The sequence below is a fragment of the Scomber japonicus genome, chromosome 3, assembly GCF_027409825.1.
Source record: "Scomber japonicus isolate fScoJap1 chromosome 3, fScoJap1.pri, whole genome shotgun sequence".
Taxonomy (NCBI): domain Eukaryota; kingdom Metazoa; phylum Chordata; class Actinopteri; order Scombriformes; family Scombridae; genus Scomber; species Scomber japonicus.
In genome coordinates, this window is record NC_070580.1 from 38,737,121 (window position 1) to 38,763,965 (window position 26,845).

At 45.5% G+C, this 26,845-nt stretch overlaps 3 protein-coding genes across 3 annotated transcripts in view; 1 reads left to right on the forward strand and 2 right to left on the reverse strand.

Annotated features, from left to right (window-relative positions):
- The window catches only part of LOC128355634 (metabotropic glutamate receptor 7-like), a 274,376-nt gene that overhangs the window by 176,876 nt on the left and 70,655 nt on the right, over window positions 1-26,845 (forward strand). The window lies entirely within an intron of this gene.
- Window positions 16,055-17,449, reverse strand: LOC128355643 (nuclear factor 7, ovary-like). Its single transcript, XM_053315966.1, has one exon. The coding sequence runs from the start codon at window positions 17,447-17,449 to the stop codon at window positions 16,055-16,057; it is 1,395 nt and encodes a 464-aa protein (XP_053171941.1).
- LOC128356251 (zinc-binding protein A33-like) lies at window positions 22,513-23,898 on the reverse strand. Its single transcript, XM_053316736.1, has one exon. The coding sequence runs from the start codon at window positions 23,896-23,898 to the stop codon at window positions 22,513-22,515; it is 1,386 nt and encodes a 461-aa protein (XP_053172711.1).

Here is a 26,845-nt window from a genome sequence, read left to right on the forward strand (position 1 = left end):
CACATCCACTTCCACACCCACTTCCACTTCCACATCCACATCCACTTCCACATCCACATCCACTTCCACATCCACTTCCACATCCACATCCACTTCCACATCCACATCCACATCCACTTCCACATCCACATCCACTTCCACATCCACATCCACATCCACATCCACTTCCACATCCACTTCCACTTCCACATCCACATCCACTTCCACATCCACATCCACATCCACATCCACAGCCACATCCACTTCCACATCCACATCCACTTCCACATCCACATCCACATCCACTTCCACTTCCACTTCCACATCCACATCCACATCCACTTCCACTTCCACATCCACTTCCACATCCACTTCCACATCCACATCCACATCCACTTCCACTTCCACATCCACATCCACATCCACTTCCACATCCACATCCACTTCCACATCCACTTCCACATCCACATCCACTTCCACATCCACTTCCACATCCACATCCACTTCCACTTCCACTTCCACATCCACATCCACATCCACTTCCACATCCACATCCACTTCCACATCCACATCCACTTCCACATCCACATCCACATCCACTTCCACTTCCACATCCACATCCACTTCCACATCCACTTCCACATCCACTTCCACATCCACATCCACTTCCACATCCACTTCCACATCCACTTCCACTTCCACATCCACATCCACATCCACATCCACATCCACATCCACTTCCACATCCACATCCACTTCCACATCCACATCCACATCCACATCCACTTCCACATCCACATCCACATCCACATCCACTTCCACTTCCACATCCACATCCACTTCCACATCCACTTCCACATCCACTTCCACATCCACTTCCACATCCACATCCACTTCCACATCCACTTCCACATCCACTTCCACTTCCACATCCACATCCACATCCACATCCACATCCACATCCACTTCCACATCCACATCCACTTCCACATCCACTTCCACATCCACTTCCACATCCACATCCACATCCACTTCCACATCCACATCCACATCCACTTCCACACCCACTTCCACATCCACATCCACATCCACATCCACTTCCACATCCACATCCACTTCCACATCCACATCCACTTCCACTTCCACATCCACATCCACACCCACTTCCACATCCACATCCACTTCCACATCCACATCCACTTCCACATCCACTTCCACATCCACATCCACATCCACTTCCACATCCACTTCCACATCCACTTCCACATCCACATCCACATCCACTTCCACATCCACATCCACTTCCACATCCACTTCCACATCCACATCCACATCCACTTCCACATCCACATCCACATCCACATCCACTTCCACATCCACATCCACATCCACATCCACATCCACTTCCACTTCCACATCCACTTCCACATCCACATCCACATCCACATCCACATCCACATCCACTTCCACATCCACTTCCACTTCCACTTCCACATCCACATCCACTTCCACATCCACATCCACATCCACTTCCACATCCACATCCACACCTACAACCATATCCACATCCATATCCACATCCACTTCCACATCCACATCCACTTCCACATCCACTTCCACATCCACTTCCACATCCACTTCCACATCCACTTCCATATCCACATCCACTTCCACTTCCACTTCCACATCCACATCCACATCCACTTCCACATCCACATCCACTTCCACTTCCACATCCACATCCACTTCCACATCCACATCCACTTCCACATCCACTTCCACATCCACTTCCACATCCACTTCCACATCCACATCCACTTCCACTTCCACATCCACATCCACTTCCACATCCACATCCACTTCCACTTCCACATCCACTTCCACATCCACTTCCACATCCACTTCCACTTCCACATCCACTTCCACTTCCACATCCACTTCCACATCCACATCCACTTCCACATCCACATCCACTTCCACATCCACATCCACATCCACATCCACTTCCACTTCCACATCCACTTCCACATCCACTTCCACTTCCACATCCACTTCCACATCCACATCCACATCCACTTCCACATCTACACCCAGATCCACTTCCACATCCACTTCCACTTCCACATCCACATCTACACCCACATCTACACCCAGATCCACTTCCACATCCACTTCCACTTCCACATCCACTTCCACATCCACATCCACTTCCACATCCACATCCACTTCCACATCCACATCCACTTCCACTTCCACATCCACTTCCACTTCAACATCCACTTCCACTTCCACTTCCACTTCCACATCCACTTCCACACCCACACCCACTTCCACATCCACATCCACTTCCACATCCACAACCACATCCACTTCCACATCCACATCCACTTCCACATCCACTTCCACATCCACATCCACTTCCACTTCCACATCCACTTCCACACACCACCAGTCCCCCCCCCAACACGCCACCAGTCCTACACCAACACACCACCAGTCCTACACCAACACGCCACCAGTCCTACACCAACACGCCACCAGTCCTACACCAACACACCACCAACACGCCACCAGTCCTACACCAACACACCACCAGTCCTACACCAACACGCCACCAGTCCTACACCAACACACCACCAGTCCTACACCAACACACCACCAACACACCACCAGTCCTACACCAACACACCACCAACACGCCACCAGTCCTACACCAACACACCACCAGTCCTACACCAACACGCCACCAGTCCTACACCAACACACCACCAGTCCTACACCAACACACCACCAACACGCCACCAGTCCTACACCAACACACCATCAGTCCTACACCAACACGCCACCAGTCCTACACCAACACACCACCAGTCCTACACCAACACACCACCAGTCCTACACCAACACACCACCAGTCCTACACCAACACACCACCAACACACCACCAGTCCTACACCAACACACCACCAGTCCTACACCAACACACCACCAACACGCCACCAGTCCTACACCAACACACCACCAGTCCTACACCAACACACCACCAGTCCTACACCAACACACCACCAATACACCACCAGTCCTACACCAACACACCACCAGTCCTACACCAACACATCACCAGTCCTACACCAACACACCACCAACACGCCACCAGTCCTACACCAACACACCACCAGTCCTACACCAACACACCACCAGTCCTACACCAACACGCCACCAGTCCCCCCCATCACACCACCAGTCCTACACCAACACGCCACCAGTCCTACACCAACACGCCACCAGTCCTACACCAACACACCACCAGTCCTACACCAACACACCACCAGTCCTCCACCAACACACCACCAGTCCTACACCAACACGCCACCAGTCCTACACCAACACGCCACCAGTCCTCCACCAACACACCACCAGTCCTACATCAACACGCCACCAGTCCTACACCACCAGTCCTACACCAACACACCACCAGTCCTACACCAACACACCACCAGTCCTACACCAACACACCACCAGTCCTACACCAACACGCCACCAGTCCTACACCATCACGCCACCAGTCCTACACCAACACGCCACCAGTCCTACACCAACACGCCACCAGTCCTACACCAACACGCCACCAGTCCTACACCAACACGCCACCCAGTCCTACACCAACACACCACCAACACACCGCCAGTCCTACACCAACACGCCACCAGTCCTACACCAACACGCCACCAGTCCTACACCATCACGCCACCAGTCCTACACCAACACGCCACCAGTCCTACACCAACACACCACCAGTCCTACACCAACACGCCACCAGTCCTACACCAACACACCACCAGTCCTACACCAACACACCACCAGTCCTACACCAACACGCCACCAACACACCGCCAGTCCTACACCAACACACCACCAGTCCTACACCAACACACCACCAGTCCTACACCAACACACCACCAGTCCTACACCAACACACCACCAGTCCTACACCAACACACCACCAGTCCTACACCATCACACCACCAGTCCTCCACCAACACACCACCAGTCCTACACCAACACACCACCAGTCCTACACCAACACGCCACCAACACACCACCAGTCCTACACCAACACGCCACCAACACACCGCCAGTCCTACACCAACACACCACCAGTCCTACACCAACACACCACCAGTCCTACACCAACACATCCAACCTGCTCAGACCTGAGATCAGTCTCACCGCCTGCAGACAAACTGAAACCTGCTTTCATTCTCAGTCTGTCAGGTATAAACACATCTACCTTTATTTATCTGCTGTTTCTATCTGATAGAAAAGCTCCTGTAGAACAAATATCTGAAATAAAGTCAGTGTCTAAGTGGAACTAGTCCTTTAACAGCTGCAGCTCTCAGACACATGTTTAAACCGGCTTCAGTGAATAATATTAATCACCTCTCTGCTGACGTCATTAACAGAGCTTCACTTTTGGAGCTTTTCCTCTCTACAGTTCTAGCTCTACTCAGCTTGGTTTGGTACCAGGAACCTTTTTTCAGAGCTCAGAGAGAAGGATGATGTAATGAAGCAGGAAGAAGCTCAGAGAGAAGGATGATGTAATGAAGCAGGAAGGATGATGTAATGAAGCAGGAAGGATGATGTAATGAAGCAGGTAGAAGCTCAGAGAGAAGGATGATGTAATGAAGCAGGTAGAAGCTCAGAGAGAAGGATGATGTAATGAAGCAGGAAGGATGATGTAATGAAGCAGGAAGGATGATGTCATGAAGCAGGAAGGATGATGTAATGAAGCAGGTAGAAGCTCAGAGAGAAGAATGATGTAATGAAGCAGGTAGAAGCTCAGAGAGAAGGATGATGTAATGAAGCAGGAAGGATGATGTCATGAAGCAGGAAGGATGATGTAATGAAGCAGGAAGCAGGTAGAAGCTCAGAGAGAAGGATGATGTAATGAAGCAGGTAGAAGCTCAGAGAGAAGGATGATGTAATGAAGCAGGAAGCAGGTAGAAGCTCAGAGAGAAGGATGATGTAATGAAGCAGGTAGAAGCTCAGAGAGAAGAATGATGTAATGAAGCAGGTAGAAGCTCAGAGAGAAGGATGATGTAATGAAGCAGGAAGGATGATGTCATGAAGCAGGAAGGATGATGTAATGAAGCAGGTAGAAGCTCAGAGAGAAGGATGATGTAATGATGTAATGAAGCAGATAGGATGATGTAATGAAGCAGGAAGGATGATGTCATGAAGCAGGAAGGATGATGTAATGAAGCAGGTATTAACGAGCAGAGCGAGGCTCGGTGTTTGACCTCGGCGTCGGACTCTCCGGGGAAATAAAGGAAACACTTTGCTGCTCTGATTTATTCATGAAGTGCAAACATCAAACATGTCACAGCAGATTCTGTCTTTACGTCTCCGGTCGCCATGACGACGACACTGAGCCTGCATTTAGGACACTGCATTACAACAATGGTAAAGTCTGCACACACATACACACACACACACACACACACACACACACACACACGTATTTGCAGAGCACACATCGTCCTGCTGGCTGAAGATGAACTTTGTGACCTGAAGCTCCTCAAACAGTCAGCTGACGTTAAACCATCAGAAACCTCTGACACACATGTGTGTGATGTAACATTCATTAAATAACAGCTTATAGTTTTTTAAATATGCTCAAAACTTTACATTTATTTATTTATTTGAGCATCGTCCCTGCTCAAATAAAGAATAAAGAATAAGAGTAAGGCAGACATGAGAGAATAAGATGTGTGTGTGTGTGTGAGGAGCTCCGGTCCTCTGAAATGAGGCCAACCAGGAAGTAACTTAGAGCTGCATTCTATCAAAAGGCCACCAGGGGGCGACCGTCTCTATACAAGTCAATGGAGAAGTAACTTAGAGCTGCATTCTATCAAAAGGCCACCAGGGGGCGACCGTCTCTATACAAGTCAATGGAGAATTCACCAACTTCTCACTTGATTTCTAACCTCAGTAAACGTTTTCAAAATCTCTATACAAGTCAATGGAGTGGCTACGTCCTGATTGACAGGTTGATTGCCCAATATCCTCGAGATCCAGCCCTCGTAACCATAGCAACCTCCCCGCTCCGCCCATGGCCCCGCCTCATGCCCATTTAAGTAGAATCCATGTTTTTATTTTTCCCAGCATGCACCTGAAATTTTCAAGATGGCGCTGCCCAGATTAGAAACTATTGGTTTCCGAGCAGCAGTCCACAAACCAATGGGTGACGTCACGGATGTTACGTCTGTTTCTTTTATACAATCTGTGGTTAATGTGCAACTACATATCGACGCAGACGACGTCTATGATCCCGAATGTCTTCAGGATATAGTATTTCAGTATTTGTGATTTTGCGTTTTATGCATTATTGTTTAGTCATGCGCTGCACAGCTTCTGCCACCAGGTGCTGCTGTTGAGTCAGAAAAAAAAGAGCTGTGAAAAATCTGTTTGTTGTTTTTTGTACGTTACAGTAGAGAGCAGTGTTGGGCACGTTACTTTTAAAAAGTAATTAGTTATAGTTACAGTTACTTCTCCCAAAAAGTAACTGTGTTAGTAACTGAATTACTCCATTATAAAAGTAACTAGTTATCAGGGAAAGTAACTATTGCGTTACTTTAAAAAGTATAAATATGTCTGTTCTGTGTTTTTGGCCACAAGTGTTGTAGTGGCGTGTGCCGTTGAGAGATGCTTCATTAGGTCAGAGTTGCTTGTAACGGACGCTCTGATACATAATGTACATTTATGTTCCTGCCTTTCACCTCAAGGAGATTTAAGTAGTGTCTGTACTTCCTGTTTAAAAACGCAACCTTTTCCTCCGAGCTTGCCACTGCTGCAGCTTCTGTTAGTTTGTGTGTGTGACGCTGCTGTGTACATGTGTGTGTGTGTGTGTGTGTGTGTGTGTGTGTGTGAGGCTGCTGTGTGCATGTGTGTGTGTGTGTGTGTGTGTGCATGTGTGTGTGCATGTGTGTGTGCATGTGTAAACACTGCCTCTGATTGGCTTACCATGAAATCTTACTCTGCCTTAACCAACCATCATCACTGTTGTTCCGCCCCTCCCGTCTTTTGTGGCTGAGAGCAAAGTTGGATGAGAACAGGTTCACTGAGTAGATTAGCTTCAGTTTGTAACGTGCCTCATTTAATTAAGTAACGTAATGGCGTTGTAACCATGGACCATGGTAACCATGGTTACCCGTTACTGAAAAAAGTAACGCCGTTTATTTAAACAGCGTTATTCCATCACTGGTAGAGAGAACATGCTAGGTTTGTTTTTTAGCAGCTGTTATTCTTTCATATTTACTTGATTTAAACTACTGTGCCTCCTAATATATCAGTGTGTTCCTGTCACTGTACAGCAGCTCATATATTTCACTTCCTGCTAAAAGTCTTAACTTTCATAATTTACAGTAAATCCTGTTTATTGTAATTTAACCTTGTTACATCTGATCCTGCTCCACATGAGGAGACGCATTAAAACCAAGGTTAGAATCGAGTGAGTAGTTTTAATTTATCTCCAATGAACCAGAAATGAAAGTTTAATGTTTGAATTACTCAACTTTAGCCTTTGTGAGCAGAACAGATTTATTCTGTACAGTCTTCACTTAACCCTCCTGTTGTCCTCGAGGCAAGGAAGGGAGGGAGGAAGAAGGAAGGAAAGGAGGGAGGGAGGATGGAAGGGAGGGAAGGAAAGGAAAGAAGGAAGGATGGAAGTGAGGAAGAAGGAAGGAAAGGAGGGAGGGAGGGAGGAAGGGAGGGAGGGAGAAGGAAGGAAGGAAGGAAGGAATGAAGGAAGGGAAGATCGGAAGGAAGGAAAGGAGGGAGGGAGGGAGGGAGGGAGGGAGGGAGGAAAGAAGGAAGGAAGGAAGGAATGAAGGAAGGAAAGGAGGGAGGGAGGGAAGGAGGAAAGAAGGAAGGGAGGAAGGTGGATGGAGGAAGGAGGGAAAGAAAGAAGGAAGGGAGGAAGGTGGATGGAGGAAGGAGGGAAGGAAGGAAGGAAGGAAAGAAGGAACAGTAAAAACAGACGGGGTCAATTTGACCCGGGAGGACGACACGATGGGTAATATTTTATGTTGTAATTATTGGTTTGAGCTATTTAATTATATTTGTTTCTCATCTACCTACTACACACACACACACACACACCAACACACACACACACACCGACACACACACACACACACACACACACACACACACACACACACACACAGGCAGCAGCTTCAGATCAACGCTGCTCTTCTTCTTCTGTGGTTTCAGTCTCTGCTGCTGTTACACTGATCCGTTACATGTTGGGTTGCAGAGCGTGACGTCTGAGCTCCAGATGGCTCACACACACACACACACACACACACACACACACCCACACACACACACACACACACACACACACACACAGGGCCACCCGCAGGTCACAGCGCTAACAGAGCAGGTCACTACACACCAGTGAGAACTACACACACGTCACAGCCTATTCTGGGCCGCCTGGCGCTGGGAGAGCTCCGTCAGCTCTGACCTCCACTCACACCGTCTCCTCTGCTCTGTGACGCTCACACTGACTCACACTCCTCCCTTCCTTCTTTCCTTCCCTCCTTCCTTGTTTCCTCTGTCCTTCTTTCCTTCCCCCTTTCCTATTTTTCCTTCCTCAATTTCCTTCCTCAATTCCTCCCTTCTTTCCTCTGTTCTGTCCTTCTTTCCATCCTTCCTCCCTACCTCCTTTCCTCCCTTCCTTCCTCCCTTCCTCCCTCACTTCCTTCCTTTCTTCCTTCCTCCCTTCCTTCCTTCCTTCCCTCCTTTCCTTCCTTCCTTCTTTCCTTCCTTCCCTCCTTGTCTTCCTTCCTTCCTTCCCTCCTTCCCTTCCTTCTTCCTCCCTCCCTGCCTTCCTTCTTCCATCCTTCCTTCCTCCCTTCCTTCTTCCTCCCTTCCTTCCTTGACTCGAGGACAACAGGAGGGTTAATATAAGCGTTAGAGTAACATGATTTTAACGCTGTATGTCCTTCGCAGGCTTCTGTACTTGAGGTAGAGTTGGATGTCTCAAGACCACTTGTATGTGGTCTCGGTCTTGTCACAGTCTCGACCGTCTTTGGTCTTGTCTTGGTCTCATTGTCTTGGTCTTGCGGTCTCAGGTCGACATAGTGATCGGGAGATTTGCAACAAATAATGTCCATGATACAAAACATAACATTCGATAATGCAACATTAAATTATTTCGCCTTTCACGCCCTTCGAATGCAATTGCTATACATAGTTTATCTCACATTTACAGTGAGTGAGCTCACAGTCACACACATTCATCACATGCTCTGTCTCTGCATTGTTCAATCTAGTTGAAATAATACCTTCTTACATTGAGTTTAAACTGGGACTGAACCTCTTACCCCAGTATGCTGCTCTTATTCAATTGATGCAAGTTATGGTGGAACATGTAACACGAGCTCACTAGCTGCTTTTTGTTGTTTTTTTTGGTCTCGGCCTTGGTCTCGTCTGGTCTCGGTCTCGTCTCGACTTTGTCTCGGTCTTGACTCAGTCTGTCTTGGCCTTGGTCTCGTCTTGGTCTCGGTCTTGATACCCTCTGGTCTTGGTAGTGTCTTGGTCTCGGTTTAGGCGGTCTTGACTACAAGTCTAACTTGAGGCCAGACTTGGTCTTAACCAGGACAATCTCTCTTCTGCTTTTCAGATAAACTGTCAACAGGAATCAGCGTCTGTTTACTGAGATCACTCTGCAGACATGAGGTTCAGAGTTTCAGTGGAAGCAGGAATCATTAAATCATGATTTGTTGTTGTTTACGTCTCCGATAACTTCCCGAACACTCGAGAGACGAGAGGAGCGAGAGGAGCGTGAGCAGAGACAGCCACACAAAGCCAGAGGAGGACGGCCGTTAACGGAGTCATTAAAAGGCGGGCGATGAATTTTTACAGGAGGATGTGGAAGTGTGTGTGTGTGTGTGTGTGTGTGTGTGTGTGCGTGTGTGTGTGTGTGTAATTACCTGCAGTCTGAGAGGAAACGCGCCCAACGACTTCCTGATTAGTTGTTTCTGTCGTCGGATCAGAGAGGCAAAAGGAAGGAAAGAAGGAAGGAAGGAAGGAAGGAAGGAAAAGGGATTAGAAAGGTAAGGAAGGAGGGAAGGAAAGACAAAAGGAAGGAAGGAAGGAAGGAAGGAAGGAAGGAAGGAAGGAAGACACAAAGCCAGAGGAGGACGGCCGTTAACGGAGTCATTAAAAGGCGGGCGATGAAATTTTATAGGAGGATGTGGAAGTAAGTGTGTGTGTGTGTGTGTGTGTGTGTGCGTGTGTGTATGTGTGTGTGTGTGTGTGAAAGAGATTTAAGCGTTGCTGTTCAATCAATAGCTGAGTGAGAGAGCTCAGAGGAAACTCCTCCTGGCTTCTCTTCAAAGCCTCCTTCATTATGCAGGCGCTGCAATTACCTGGAAGTCTGAGAGGAAACGCGCCCAACGACTTCCTGATTAGTTGTTTCTGTCGTCGGGTCAGAGAGGAAGCGGCTCAGACGCTGCTTTGACTCCTTAAACCAGAGGAGTCAAACTCATATTCATTCAAGGGCCACATACAGACCAATCTGATCTCATGTGGGCCGGATCATTAAAGAGATGGAGGGAAGGAAGGAAGAAAGGAAGGAAGGAAATAAGAAGGGAAGGAAGGAAAGACAGGCAAAAGGAAGGAGGGAAGAAAGGTAGGAAAGAGAGATAGTGAAGGACGGACAGACAGAAGGAAGGAAAGAAGGAAGGACACTCAGAAGGGAGGGAGGGAGGAAGGAAGGAAGGAAATAAGAAGGGAAGGAAAGTGGGAAGAAAGGTAGGAAAGACAGATGAAGGAAGGACAGATGGAAGGAATGGAGGAAGGAAGGAAGAAAGGGAGGAAGGACGGATGGAGGGAATGAAAAAAAGGATAAAAGGAAGGTAGGGAGGAAGGACAGATGGAAGGAAGGAAGGACAGATGGAAGGAAGGAAGGAAGGACAGAAGGAAGAAAGGAAGGAAGGAAGGAAGGAAGGAAAAGAACACAGAAAGGAAAGTGGGCCAGATCGGACGCCTTGGCGGGCCTGTTCTGGCCCACGGGCCTCATGTTTGACCCCCCTGCCTTAAACTGATCCTGAGCTGTCGACCCATCTGCTGCCTCCTCCTCTCCTTTCCTCCTCTCCTTTCCTCCTCTCCTTTCCCTCGCTGCTATCTTCCTTTCACTCCCTCTGCTTTTTATCTCTCTGGATGACCTTACATATAATCACTCTGTGGAAGGAAGGAAGGAAGGAAGGAAAGGAAGGAAGGAAAAGGGATTAGGAAGATAAGGAAGGAAGGAAAGAAGGAAAGAAGGAAGGAAAAGGGATTAGGAAGATAAGGAAGGAAGGAAAGAAGGAAGGAAGGAAGGAAAAGGGATTAGGAAGGGAGCTTTTTATCTCTTACATATCATCACTCTGTGTTTAACATTCACGTTACGTTCTGCCTCAACTCGCCGTTAGACTCTGAAACTATATGAAGAAATCTTTCAGTCTTATTTTACATTCACACCACAGTTTATATATTTGAAAGGATGAAGAAATAGATTCATACACACTTACAGTTTCTATAAGTAGGACCTGACTGATGATGGATGTCTGGGACCGATACTGATATTAGGGAGTAAATGATTTCAGATATCACTATATCGGTCGTCATACATCCAGAGAATAAATACATGAATTCACATTTTTTACAGTGATCCATCAAATGTGACAATAAGCTTATTGTATAAAGTGACATCAGTCCATCATCCGTATCAGGGTCAGTGACAAAGTGTTGGTAAGATGAACATTTCCAAAATAAAAGCAAAATGTACGTTTAGTATTTTGGTTGGTTTCATGTCAGTTGAAAGGAAGTTGGAAGTCAGAGTCGGGATCGTTCCAGTTTAGACTTCAGAAACCAGTTCTCTCCAGGTCAGCTGCTGATAGAAATACCAGTTATACCAGTATAAACAGTAGCAACGCGTCCACAGATAGAAGCTGGACAGCGCTGTGTTCAATCAACCACTGATTTAATATCTGCTAATAATAATAAACAGGAAGTGACGACAACTTCCACACTACAGTTTTAGTTTTGTTTAGTTTTGTTTAATCTGACTATATAAAGCTCTTTGTGCTTCATCACAGTGTATGGAAAGTGATTTACAGATAAAGTTTGATTGATTTGATTGAACCTGGATTTTGAGATCGGGGCTGCTGAGGTTCTTCCGACCTTCCAAGTCACAAATCTCACAAAATCCAACTTCAGGGACTCTTCCAATTGAGATTTCAGACCCCATAATATCGAACGCTAACGTGTACTCTGAGCAACAGCATCATTCAGTGCTCCTGTTGTGCTCAGGTCAAGGAAGGACAGGAGAAAGGGATGAGGAAGGCAGGAAGGAAGGAAGGAAGGGAGGAAGGAAAGGAGTAAGGTGGGAGGACGGGAGGGAGGACGGGAGGAAGTAAGGAAAGGAGTAAGGAAGAGGGAGCAAAAAAAGAGGGAGGAAGGAAGGAACAGTCAAAAGAGAGGAGGGTCAATTTGACCCGGGAGGACGATGGGGGTGTTAAAAGCTGTGGGTTAAGGGTTAATAAATGATAAATATGATGTAAAATATATTCCCCTCAGCATGTTTGACGGACTGTATATAAATTATTCTAATCCTGCAGTTTCCTGTTTGCTGAGTGAAGAAGTTTGAGGTAGAACTCTTTCATTCAGCTCTCAGTAACAATTAGAAGCAGCTTCCTGTTCAAATCAAGGACTTGTGGACTCTTTGTTCTCCAGCAGCGAGTCAGCAGGTAATAAATTACTGTTTTCTGTCACGCTGACATTCCTTCAGAAATCAAGACATCATGATTCAGCTGCTGTCGCCTCCAGGAGTAAAAAGAAAGTGAAAAACAAACCTGCAGCAGAGACAGACTCAGGATCTGATACCTGACCCTGAAAATCTGGGACTCTGGTCTCTGCGGTGGTTGACAGTCTGCCGCTCTTTACGCAGCTCAGCCGGTGGAGTCAGTGACCCAAACAAATGTTCAGCAAACAGCTCGAACACGAACACGGAGCTCTGGTTTTATTCACGTCATGAAAAACATCTAAAAACCTGCAGGAAAGACAGTTTAACCTTCCTGTCGTCCTCCTACCTTCATTCTTTCCTTCTTCCCTCCCTCCTTCTTACTTCCCTTTGTCCTTTCTTCCTCCCTCCCTCCTTCTTTCCTTCCCTCCTTCCTTCCTTTCCTTCCTCTCTTCCTTCTTTCACCTGTCCTTTCCTTCCTTCCTCCCTTCCGCTTTTCCTTTCTCATTCCTTCCTTCTTTCCTCCGTCCTTCCTTCTTCCTCTCTTCCTTCCTTCCTTCCTTCCTCCATCCTTCCTTCCTTCCTTCCTCCCTTCCTTCCTTCCTTCCTCCTTTCCTTCCCTCCCTCCTTTCCTTCCTTCTTTCCTTTCCTTCCTTCCCTCCTTCCATCCTTCCTTCCTTCTCCCTCCCTCCCTTCCTCCCTCCCTCCTTTCCTTCCTTCTTCCTCACTTCCATCCTTCCTTCTTTCCTTTCCTTCCCTCCCTTCCTCCCTCCTTCCCTTCCTTCCATCCTTCCTTCTTCCTCCCTTCCTTCCTTGACTCGAGGACAACAGAAGGGTTAACTGCATGAAGCATGAAGCAGATTAAACCAGTAGACATTACCTTAAAGTATTTATCATTAATATAAAGTAAGTAAACATGTAATAAATGTCATTAATGGATATAAATGACATTGTTCATGACTGTCATTCATCATCTGTTCATGCAGCAGCTCACAGGAGGTTTTTACTTAATCATTTCAAAGCCTCCAAACAATTATCAGACTCACTGTTAGAAACTGGATCTATGATTCATGAAGCTCAGTTTGTCCTTCATTAGGCACCAAGTACGTCCTATTTATAGAAAGTCTTTAGTCTTCAGTTTGCCTCTGCGTCGGCTTAATGTACAGCATGTTTAATGTGGAACAACAAGAGATGCATTTATGACTTTGCTTTGCCCGCATAAAAATAAACTAATAATAAATGTAAACGTGGAGCCTCGAGGCGTTTGCAGTCATTAGTCTCACAGACTCTGAGCTGCTACCTTATCGTGGTGGAGGGGTTAGCGTGTCCCAATGACTCCAGGAGCTCAGTTGTCGGGGGATTTATGCCCCTGGTAGGGTCACCCATGCAAACAGGTCCTGGGGGAGGGACCAGACAAAGGGTAGCTAGTCTTCAGTTTCCCTCGCCCGGACGTAGGTCACCGGGGCCCCCCCTGGAGCCAGGCCTGGTGTTGCTTTGACCATGTGCCGGGGGACATTAAGTCCAAGTGGGCCATGGTCGGTGCTTCCATTGTCAAGGTGGCCGACCGGTGGCCACCGGTGGTGAGGGATGCCGTCAAGCTGAAGAAAGAGTCCTATGAGGCCTTTTTGGCCTGTGGGACTCCAGAGGCAGCAGGCAGGTAGCGACATGGGAGGAGTTCGGTGAGGCCATGGAGAACGACTTCCGGACGGCTTCGAAGAGGTTCTGGACCACCATCTCAGGAGGGGGAAGCAGTGCACCGTTAACACTGTGTATGGTGGGGATGACCGTGTCCCTCGGGGAGTCCTGTGGGGGATTCTCCGGGAGTATGGGGTACCGGACCCCCTGATAAGGGCCGTCCGTTCCCTGTATGACCGGTGCCAGAGCTTGTTCCACATCGCCGGTAATAAGTGGGACTTGTTTCCAGTGAGGGTTGGACTCCGCCAGGGCTGCTCTTTGTCACCGATCCTGTTCATAATCTTTATGGACAGGATTTCTAGGTGCAGCCAGGGTGTGGAGGGGGTCCGGTTTGGTGACCTCAGGATTGGGTCACTGCTTTTTGCAGATGATGTGGTCCTGTTGGCTTCATCAGACCGTGACCTCCAACTCTCACTGGATCGGTTCGCTGCCAAGTGTGAAGCGGCCGGGATGAGAATCAGCACCTCCAAATCCGAGTCCATGGTCCTCAACCGGAAAAGGGTGGAGTGCACTCTCCGGGTCGGGGATGAGATCCTGCCCCAAGTGGAGGAGTTCAAGTAGGAGCGTGAGACCGACAGGCGGATTATTATTATTTTTTGGCTTTGTGGTTACCAGGCCAGCTCCTCATCCTCCTCATCCTCCTCATCATCCTCTTCGTCCTCTTCATCCTCATCATCCTCGTAATCATCATCATCTGCACCAGCGATTCTTCAGCTCGGCTGGTTCCGGTAGTAAACAGTACAGTAGGGATGACTTGTTTTCTTTTCTTTTATTGATAATTTAGTTTTTTGACATTGTTGTTATTATTTTGTTAGCATTTTATTTGTGTGTGTGGTTATATTGTGTTTCGTGTTCGCTGTGTTTCCTTCCTCACCTGCTCTGCATTAGCCTCGTTAGCCAATCAGCTCCCAGCCTGCTCTTGTGTCTCTCCACCTGTTCCTTGTTGTTTCATCAGTCCAGTTTGTATCTAAGTCCTGGTTTTCGTCGGTAAACTTCTTCAACCCAGTTTGACATCAAAACGTATCACCGCTACGTTGGTCCTATTTTTTCATTGAATGTATATGATGTTCAGTTTAACCATTATTACAAAGATTTTTTCTGATGTCGACACAAAATTGTAGGAATGCTACATTTTGTCATTTGCCATGGATTACATCTCTAATACGTTTTCATTCAACACACTCAGCCACGCACAGAGATATTAATTCAACAACCTTTCTCTCTTTATTATTTCTCTGTGGATATTCTGAGATGAGAAGTGATTTAGAAGAGCAGTTTGATTATATTGGTAATATTAAAGTTGAGAAATAAAGCAGCAACACAACATCAGATTAACTTTGACTATCTGTTATTTTGAGCCAATGTTACAACAAGATTGAACTAAAAACTGTCACAAATGTTTAGTTTCTTGTACAAAATGATGCAGATGACATGCAAGAGATCCACAAACCCTAACCCTAACCCATACCCAACACATACCAAACTATCTGAACCAATGTACAACAATTACAAGTCAATACATCAAAACTTGATTTAATATTAGTATTTTACATGTAGAGTATATTTATATATTCTTCATCATCATCTCTAACTGCTGTGATTCACTCTCACAGAGACCTTCAGTGGAGAAGTCTTCACTGGGAGTTTATCCTTATTGCCAATGTATGGAAACAGTGTGTCAGTGAAAGTGTGTGTGAAGGTGTGTATGTGTGTGTTAGTATCAGGATCAGAGAACGACAGATTTCCTCTGTTCCAGTCCAGATTCACTCTGATCCTCTGGAACTTCTTCTTCACTGGGAGAAAAGTGGAGGGAGCTGATGGTGAATATGCTAAGTATTTATCATCATAGAACTGTATTATCCATAATCCAGACTGTATGTCTTCCTTCCTCTGAACAGACTCTGATAACACACCCAGTCTCCATCCTGTATTGTCTCCAACCTCGACATCCCAGCTGTGAGTCCCTGAGTTAAAGCCCTCAGAGCCCAGGACAGAGAAGGAGTTAAACCTCTCTGGATTATTAGGAAGCTGCTGTTTCTCTCCTCCTCGTCTCACACTGGTCAGATCTTCAGACAGGATGAGTACTGGACCAGCAGTGTTTGGATCCAGAATGACAGGAGTGTAGGAGACCATCTCCTTCATGTTGTTCCAGATGTTGAAGACCAGGTTGCCCAGGTGTTTGGCCTGGTCTATCAGAGCTCCTGAGGGCAGCTGTGGATCATCCAGCAGGGGGCAGCGCTGGACTCTTTCCACTGCAGCCTTGTAGTTGTTCAGGAATGAGACGTCTTCAGCTCTCAGCTCCTCCTCTGTGGCTCTGACTGTGTGTGAAAGAGCTGCTATCTCTCTGCTCAGAGCCTCCATCTTCTCCTTCATCATCTGACTCTTCTGCTCCTCTTCCTCCCTCAGAGCAGCCATCCTGGCCTCCTCTTCCTCTTCTAGAAACTGGTGAAGCTTCTTAAACTGCTCCTTAATCTGCCTCTCTGTGTGTTGGGCCTGGACCTTAATGTGTTCTGCTGTTTGATCAAACTTCACTTTAACTTCTTCACAAACCTTTAACTTCTTCTTTAAGGGCTTCAGAGTTTCCTCAAGTTCCTTCTTGTGTTGTCGTGCAGCTTCATCGATGGGTCTGAATCTGTGGTTGGTGTGTTTTTCTGAATCTCTGCAGACGACACATACTGGCTGCTGATGGTCCAGACAGAAGAGTTTGAGTTTCTCAGAGTGCAGACTACAGAGAACCTCTGAAGCTGTCTGATCTCTGTCCTGTAAGAAGGACTCACACAGGTTCTTTAACACCAGGTTACGAGGTGGTTCAGTCCTTGAAGATCTTCTCTTACAAACTGGACACTCATGTATTAGTTTATCTCTCCACCAGCTCTTCAGACAGTCTTTACAGAAGCTGTGGCTACATGACAGAACAACAGGATCTCTAAAGACCTCATGACAGATCGGACAGCAGAGATCCTCCTCTGATCTGGAAGCCATTTAGTCTCTGAGTGAAGCTGAAAACACAGCAGACAGAAAGTACAGTCAGTCATGGCTCCCCTCCCTCCTCTACTAACTTCACTGACATTTACTTTCAGTGTGACTCCAGTTTTTAGTCAAACTCACCTTCAGTGTGTGGAGAGTCAGCAGGTTGAAGCAGCAGAGTTCTAGTTTTCCACTTTTCTCTCCTGTAGCTGTACTCACTCAGAGGAAGTTGTTAGACTGAAAAACAGAGCATCAGATTCACCTTCAGACCAAACTGTGTGTCTCTTTAGAGAGCAACAATAAACTGTTTCCTGGTTTGTCTCAGGTGAGTCAGGTGAGGGGCGGAGCTTTGTCAGATCTCTTCTGATAAATGTTGTAGCGTCACAGTAACACAGGGTGTGTTTCATTCCTGCACTCAAACACACACATACCATCAAGTTTAAAGATCACAGACTAACAGGTTTTATGTGATTTAATGTGTACAGTACAGAACATCATGACCTGCATGAAGCTTATAAAATAAACTCTCATTCAGAGGAGAAGTTCTGTTCAGCTGTTAGTGTGAAAACTTTACAGGAACTATAGAAACACAAAGGAGTGAATATTGTTCTGGATGATTTATTTAAGATTTGACATATTTCCAAAAACAAATAGGACAGTACCAACACTAATAATAAATGACGGCACACTGATGAACTTGTTGTGGCGCCCTCTGGTGGCACCGACAGAGTTTACTGCCACACACAGCAAGTCTTGCAGCATCAGATCGTTGCTGCTTTTGACTTTTTGTGTTTTTAAGGAGCCAGTCAGGTCTCTGTGCTGCACTTTGTACTCAGTCAGTAGTTTAGTCAGTTTACAAAGGATGCAGACTGAAGCAACAATACTTAACTTACTGCCTTCACACTGAATCAACATAAACACAATTAATCCCTGAAATCCCAAAAAGTCTGAAGAACAGTCCACAAAAAAACTAAACACTGCAACTTATAACTCTATGATTGGTTTCCCCTTTCAAACATAATTCAGTTCAGTTTTTCCATCTTAAATAAAGTAGTTTGTTTTCAGTTGAAATAAAAACCAAAAAAAGCCTCAGTAAAAAAGACAGTTTTACTCACAGTAGTCGGTCTGAAGGTGAATCTGATCTGTGTCTGTCTCTCAGTCTGTGTGTCTCTTTAGAGAGAAGGAACAATAAACTGTTTCCTGGTTCGTCTCAGGTGAGTCAGGTGAGGGGCGGCGCTCGTTGATGTTATGTCACAATGACTCAGGGTGTGTTTCATATCAAAGCATTTACTCATTACTCAGAGGGAAGTGGGAACTGCTGCTGCACAAACTTTAATCAAACAGATATTCAGGTTGAATAATGAGAATCAAAATGTAACTGAGTAAAATCTGTTACTGGAAATGGATCTCATAGAATACTACTAAGGGTAATATGTATTGTAAGATGTAACATGGAATAATGTATGGAAAGGCATCAAATAAAGGAAAAGGCCAAACATATTCAAATATTAATACTTTATATTCATTTTAACACAATGTTTTTTTTAATTCCTGAAATTCCACAGTCTGTGAAGAACAGTCCACAGGAAAACAAAATACTCTGACTAGAAACTAAAAACTCCAGTAAGACTTTTCCTTTTCAAATATAATTCAGTTCAATTTTTCAAAATTCAGTTTGAAAAAGTTGATACTTTCTGAAGCATGTGACTCTTTACCACTGTTGAGTATAAATATACATTTACCAGTTTAGTCATGATTTTCTCAGGTCGGTCACTCTGGTGTGAAGGGAATCTATGTGGTAAGGGGTTGTTGGGGCTTGGTACCCAAACTCATAGTCTGGGTGTGATGATGTTATTTCCCCTCTGACCTATCACCCTGTTTCCCCCTTGCTGTAGAGTGTTTGTTATAATTAATCAATCTCAGCTGCCTGCTAGTAGTTGTTTCTTTGTTTGTTTATATGTTGGGTTTAAAAACATCCATATATGTTGCAATCTCTTCATGTTTGTTGATGTTATGTCATAATGACTCAGGGTGTGTTTCATACCAAAGGAAGTGGAAACTGCTGCTGAACAAACTTTATTAAACTGATCTTTAGGATAAATAATGAGAGTCAGAATGTAACTGAGTAAAATCCTTTGAATATTCCTGTAAATGGGTCATGGATTACTTCCTGTGAGGGGTAACATGTGATAATATATGGAAGAACATCCAGTAAGCATTCATCCAGGCTGAAACCAGAGATTTAATACACATTTGTGATTATTAAGGGTTTCGTGTTTTTGGAACATTTATAAGAAAAGAGTAAGATGCATGAGGCTCAATGTGGTTGAGAGGCAAAGCTTAATTAGATGAGTGAATATAGATTTGATCTTATTTAGTTATAAACACATATAATCCTACATGTGCTCTGTGTGGAACAAGACCTTTAGTAATGATCTGCGTTTGTGTTTTGATGCATGCTGTTGCTGCAGCTTCCTGGACGCAGACTGATGCTCTTCCTCTCTCAGCTCTGATGATGTCAGCGCTGCAGAAGTTCACGTGTTGTTTTCTCCTCCGTCTGCTGTTAAATTGATGGCTGTGTTTGTGTCCTTGTTGTTTGCTCGTAGTAATTCACCTTTTTTTGGAGGTGGGGGGGGGGTGATATTTTATATAATGTAAATAAGCAAATGTGTTTATATAATGTAGGTGCCCCTCCCTGAGCCACTACCTTATCGTGGTGGAGGGGTTTGCGTGTCCCAATGACCCAAGAAGCTCAGTTGTCGGGGGCTTTATGCCCCTGGTAGGGTCTCCCATGGCAAACAGGTCTGGGGAGAGGGACCAGACAAAGGGTAGCTCAGAAGACCCTAATGACGAGTAAGAAAAATGGTTTTCCTTGTCCCTCGCCCGGACGTGGGTCACCGGCGCCCCCCCTGGAGCCAGGCCTGGGGGCGGGTCTCGATGGCGAGCGCCTGGTGGCCGGGCCTTCACCCATGGGGCCCGGCCGGACATAGCCCGAAGAGGGAACATGGGGCCCCCACCCACAGACTCACTACCAGTGGGAGGGGCCAAAGGGGTCGGGTGTAGTGTGGGCGGGGACCTTGGCGGTCCGACACTCGGCTGCAGAAGCTAGCTCTAGGGACGTGGAATGTCACCTCTCTGGTGGGGAAGGAGCCTGAGCTGGTGCGTGAGGTTGAGAAGTTCCGGCTAGATATAGTCGGCCTCACCTCGACGCACAGCAAGGGCTCTGGAACCAGTTTCCTCCAGAGGGGTTGGACTCTCTTCCACTCTGGAGTTGACACTGCTGAGAGGCGCCGGGCAGGGGTGGTAATACTTATTACCCCCCGGCTTGGTGCCTGTATGTTGGAGTTTACCCCGGTAGACGAGAGGGTAGCCTCCCTCCGCCTTTGGGTGTGAGAACGGATCCTGACTGTTGTTTGTGCCTATGGTCCAAACAGCAGCTCAGAGTATCCACCCTTCTTGGACTCCTTGGAGGGGGGGCTGGAGAGTCTCCCTCTGGGGATTCCCTCGTTCTGCTGGGGGACTTCAACGCTCACGTTGGCAGCGACAGTGTTCGGTTATTGGACTTCTGTGCTCGTCACAGGTTGTCCATAACGAACACCATGTTCAAGCATAAGGGTGTCCACATGTGCACTTGGCACCAGGACACCTTAGGCCACAGTTCGATGATTGACTTTGTAGTTGTGTCGTCGGCCTTGCGGCCGCATGTCTTGGACACTCGGGTGAAGAGAGGGGCGGAGCTGTCAACTGATCACCACCTGGTGGTGAGTTGGCTCAGATGGTGGTGGAGGATGCCAGTCAGACCTGGCAGACCCAAACGTATTGTGAGGGTCTGCTGGGAACGTCTGGCAGAGTCTCCTGTCAGAGAGAGTTTCAACCCACAACTCCGGGAGAGCTTTGACCACGTACCGGGGGAGGCGGGGGACATTGAGTCCGAGTGGGCCATGTTCCGTGCCTCCATTGTTAAGGTGGCTGACCGGAGCTGTGGCCGCAAGGTGGTCTCCCTTAGAGATAGGGTGAGAAGCTCGGTCATACGGAGGGAGCTCGGAGTAGACCCACTGCTCCTCCGCGTCGAGAGGAGCCAGATGAGGAGGCTCGGACATCTAGTCAGGATGCCTCCCGTCCGCCTCCCTGGTGAGGTGTTCATGGCCCGTCCCACCGGGAACACATCAGGATCCCCCGGGAAGAGCTAGACGCAGTGGCTGGGGAGAGGGAAGTCTGGGCTTAGGCTGCTGCCCTCGCGACCCGACCCTGGATAAGCGGCAAGAAGATGGATGGATGGATAATGTAGGCGTTATTGTTTGTATTTAGTAAAAGTGTTCATATATGCAGTAAAAGCTGAAAATAGTGTTCTAGTTACTGGTGAAGTGTATTTTGGTAGCTGGTTACTACAACAGTAAAACAATGTGTGTTTTAGTTGACAAAGGTTTTACAGTAATATTTGGTAGCTTTAGTTTTACTGGTAGATGAAACAGCAGATTGGTGTGTAGAAGTTGTGAAAAGAGACTCCTGGTTAAAGTTTAAAGAGAGATGATTTCAGTACTGTTGGTTACCTGCAGGGATCAATACTGAGTCCACATGTTCAAACTCTTCACACAGTCGACTCAACAGCAACAATTATGGATCAAACTGTGACACGTTAGCATCGTTTTCACACAGAAAGCATTCAGTGACTACAGCCTTCAAATGTCCTGAAGACTTTTCTCACTGTCAATCCTCATTTGGACAGAAGCTCTTTCTCCTAGAAATGATGTTCATCAATCAATCAATCAATCAATCAATCAATCAATCTTTATTTATATAACACTGAATCCCAAGATTACATTACAGACAAATATTTATATTATTACATACAGTTTATTTAATTAAACGGAAATTATGTTTCATGTTTGTAAACTTTATCTGAACATTGATTATTGGCTCCACATAAAGAAAACATTTAAGAAATTTAAAAGTATCACAGTAACACAGTATCAATAAAAAAACTTAACTGAAATAAATTCAGCAACCTTTCCCTTTTAAGAAATAAATGAGAGTAAATATAACCATCATCATCATCATCATCATCATCATCATCATCTCTAACTGCTGTGATTCATTGTCACAGAGACCTTCAGTGGAGAAATCTTCAGTTTATCATAAGTGTAAATGAATGGAAACAGTGTGTCAGTGAAAGTGTGTGTGAAGGTGTGTATGTGTGTGTTAGTATCAGGATCAGAGAACGACAGATTTCCTCTGTTCCAGTCCAGATTCACTCTGATCCTCTGGAACTTCTTCTTCACTGGGTGAACAGTGCGGGAAGGTATTAGTGGTAAATAGTATTTATCATCACAGAACCATATCGTCCATGATCCAGACAGTATGCTTTCCTTCCTCTGAACAGACTCTGATAACACACCCAGTGACCAGAATGTACTGTCTCCAACCTCGACATCCCAGCTGTGAGTCCCTGAGTTAAAACCCTCAGAGCCCAGGACAGAGTAATCATCAAACCTCTCTGGATTATCAGGAAGCTGCTGTTTCTCTCCTTCACATCTCACACTGGTCAGATCTTCAGACAGGTTGAGTCTTGGATCAGCAGTGTTTGGATCCAGAATGACAGGAGTGTAGGAAACCATCTCCTTCATGTTGTACCAGATGTTGAAGGCCAGGTTGCCTAGGTGTTTGGCCTGGTCTATCAGAGCTCCTGAGGGCAGCTGTGGATCATCCAGCAGGGGGCAGCGCTGGACTCTTTCCACTGCAGCCTTGTAGTTGTTCAGGAATGAGACGTCTTCAGCTCTCAGCTCCTCCTCTGTGGCTCTGACTGTGTGTGAAAGAGCTGCTATCTCTCTGCTCAGAGCCTCCATCTTCTCCTTCATCATCTGACTCTTCTGCTCCTCTTCCTCCCTCAGAGCAGCCATCCTGGCCTCCTCTTCCTCTTCTAGAAACTGGTGAAGCTTCTTAAACTGCTCCTTAATCTGCCTCTCTGTGTGTTGGGCCTGGACCTTAATGTGTTTTGCTGTTTGATCAAACTTCACTTTAACTTTTTCACAAACCTTTAACTTCTCCTTTAAGGGATTCAGAGTTTCCTCAAGTTCCTTCTTGTGTTGTGGTGCAGCTTCATCGATGGGTCTGATTGTGTGGTTGGTGTGTTTTTCTGAATCTCTGCAGACGAGACACACTGGCTGCTGATGGTCCAGACAGAAGAGTTTGAGTTTCTCAGAGTGCAGACTGCAGAGAGCCTCTGAAGCTCTCTGATCTCTGTCCTGTAAGAAGGACTCACACAGGTTCTTTAACACCAGGTTACGAGTTGGATCAGTCCTTGAAGATCTTCTCTTACAAACTGGACACTCATGTGTTGGTTTCTGTCTCCACCAGCTCTTCAGACAGTCTTTACAGAAGCTGTGGCTACATGACAGAAGAACAGGATCCCTAAAGACCTCATGACAGACCGGACAGCAGAGATCCTCCTCTGATCTGGAAGCCATTTAGTCTCTGAGTGAAGCTGAAACCACAGCAGACAGAAAGTACAGTCAGTCATGTCTCCCCTCCCTCCTCTACTAACTTCACTGACATTTACTTTCAATGTGACTCCAGTTTTTAGTCAAACTCACCTTCAGTGTGTGGAGAGTCAGCAGGTTGAAGCAGCAGAGTTCTAGTTTTCCACTTTTCTCTCCTGTAGCTGTACTCACTCAGAGGAAGTTGTTAGTTTGGTCTGAAGGTGAATCTGATGCTCTGTTTTTCAGTCTGTGTCTCTTTAGAGACCAACAATAAACTGTTTCCTGGTTTGTCTCAGGTGAGTCAGGTGAGGGGCGGAGCTTTGTCAGATCTCTTCTGATAAATGTTGTAGCTTCACAGTAACACAGGGTGTGTTTCATTCCTGCACTCAAACACAAACATACCATCAGGTTTAAAGACAGCAGACTAACAGGTTTTAAGTGATTTAATCTGTACAGTACAGTAGGAACTATAGAAACACAAAGGAATGGCGCGCAGGTGATCGAGTGGTTAGAGCGCATGCCATATACGCAGCCGACCCCGGTTCGAATCCCGGTCCGAGGTCCTTTGCTGCATGTCACACCCCCCTCTCTCTCCCATGTTTCCTGTCTGTCTACCGTTGAACAAAGGCGTCTGTGCTGAAAAAATCTTTTTAAAAAAAGAAACACAAAGGAGTGAATATTGTTCTGGATGATTTATTTAAGATTTGACATATTACCAAAAACAAAAAGGACAGTACCAACACTTATAAGAAATGACGGCACACTGATGAACTTGTTGTGGCGCCCTCTGGTGGCACCGACAGTGTTTACTGCCACACACAGCAAGTCTTGCAGCATCAGATCGTTGCTGCTTTTGCTGCTTCAGTTTGTGACAGTTTGACTTTTTGTGTTTTTAAGGAGCCAGTCGGGTCTCTGTGCTGCACTTTGTACTCAGTCAGTAGTTTAGTCAGTTTACAAAGGATGCAGACTGAAGCAACAATACTTAACTTACTGCCTTCACACTCAATCAACATAAACACAAACACAAAATCTTAAAGCAAAAATATTCATATATTTAAGCAAAATGTTTTATACCCCAACTGAAATCTCTTTTCCCTTTCAAACATAAGTTCAGTTTTTCCAACAAATGTAAACAAATTTACTCACAGAATGTCTGACGTGTCTGAAGTCGGTCAGTCTGACGGTGAATCTGATCTGTGTCTGTTTTTCAGTCTGTGTGTCTCTTTAGAGACCAACAATAAACTGTTTCCTGGTTTGTCTCAGGTGAGTCAGGTGAGGGGCGGAGCTTTGTCAGATCTCTTCTGATAAATGTTGTAGCTCCACAGTAACACAGGGTGTGTTTCATTCCAAAGGATTTACTCATATTACCTTTCATTGTAGATGAAGGGTAATATGTATTGTAAGGTGTAGCATAGAATAATGTATCTAAGGACATCCAATATTAAAGGGTTATTATAGAATATCATAGAAAAGGAAACCACAGAATATTGTTGGGAAGTTGTGCCAGTGATATTGTTGGAGAAAGGTACAATAGAAGACTGTATGTTAGGACTACCAAGGACAGGTTTAAGAAAGTGGAAGTGTGTAGATAGTGGGAAACCTTTATTTAATGTGTATAAACATGGACGTTATGACAGCTCCCCAAAAGTGAAGCCAAAACATCTGGAACGCCCCCTGGTGGGTGGTTGCAGTATAGGTCATAAGTCCTGCCCCCTCCATGTTAGCAAATGGGACATGTCAAATAAAAATTAAAAAATTAAAAAATCCTAGGGTTTTAAGTCATTCTGGCCAAACTAATGTTTATCCAAATATTAATTGTCCTGATTAATTTATTTTTACATACAAGACAAAAACATATTTTTCTCAGTTTCTTGTTTCATCTATATTTTTCATGATTTTCTCTTTATCAGTAGATTACAAATTATTCTGTTTCGATATGGAACTTTTCTTGTCACTTTATTAGTACCTCAAAATATGCACTGAAGCATAGAACTTGAGTTTATGTAACTTTTTTCTGATATGGTCCAAATACACAGCTCAGCAATCAAAATATTTTTATATGTATTTATGAAACACCTTCAGAACAGCAGAAGTGTTTGTGAAAGCACCTTTTGGGTTTTTCAAAGATTTGTGGATATTTACTCTTCAGAAACAGGAAGCTGAGCTCAGTGACTGGACTGTAATGGTTACACACCAGAGGAACAAACTGGTATCAGGAGGACGCCACATAAACATCTTTTAAGGAGGAAGGTGAGAGATGCAGAGAAAACAGAACATGAGAGAGAAGAGAAAGATGAGAATAATGAAAAATATTTACAGAGGAATAAAGATAAAAATGTGGTAAACAGGACAGAAGAGAGGAAGAGGAGGAAGAGGAGGAGGAGGAAGAGTGAGCAGGTTTTCAGAGTGGAGCACTGCCCTCGATGTCCAACATTATGCACATTCAGCAAAACATGCTCAGAATGAAAAGCAGGTTTATTCACAGTGATGCAATTTAAAGGGAGGCAGAGGAAATGAGAGGGAGCAGAAAGGTAAAGAGGTTTGTGAAGAATCACTCAGAGGAGAGAAAAGAAGGAAAACATGAAAGAAATGAGGTTAAAGGACGAGTGATACAGGGGACACATGGGGAACAGGACATATAAAACACACATAGAACAACATGGATGGAATAAAGGAAAGTTTAGCTTCATATTTTACAGCATGAATGATATTTAAAGTAGGCTGAGCAATATAGATAAAATCATATACCACAATATATTTGACCAAATACCTCGATATGACCGTCAGTGCTTTAATATAATATTTACACAATGAAATGTTGATTAATAATCATCAGTAATTTGGATATAATGACAAAATGGGTAAATAATAGAACAGCTAGAACAATCTGGTAGGTTTAGAAAATTACATTATTTTACTGTAATGCTGCATTAAA

Bases quoted from the DNA above. Each gene is read 5' to 3' on its own strand.
- LOC128355643 (XM_053315966.1), bottom strand. From the start codon at position 17,449: ATGGCTTCCAGATCAGAGGAGGATCTCTGCTGTCCGATCTGTCATGAG.
- LOC128356251 (XM_053316736.1), bottom strand. From the start codon at position 23,898: ATGGCTTCCAGATCAGAGGAGGATCTCTGCTGTCCGGTCTGTCATGAG.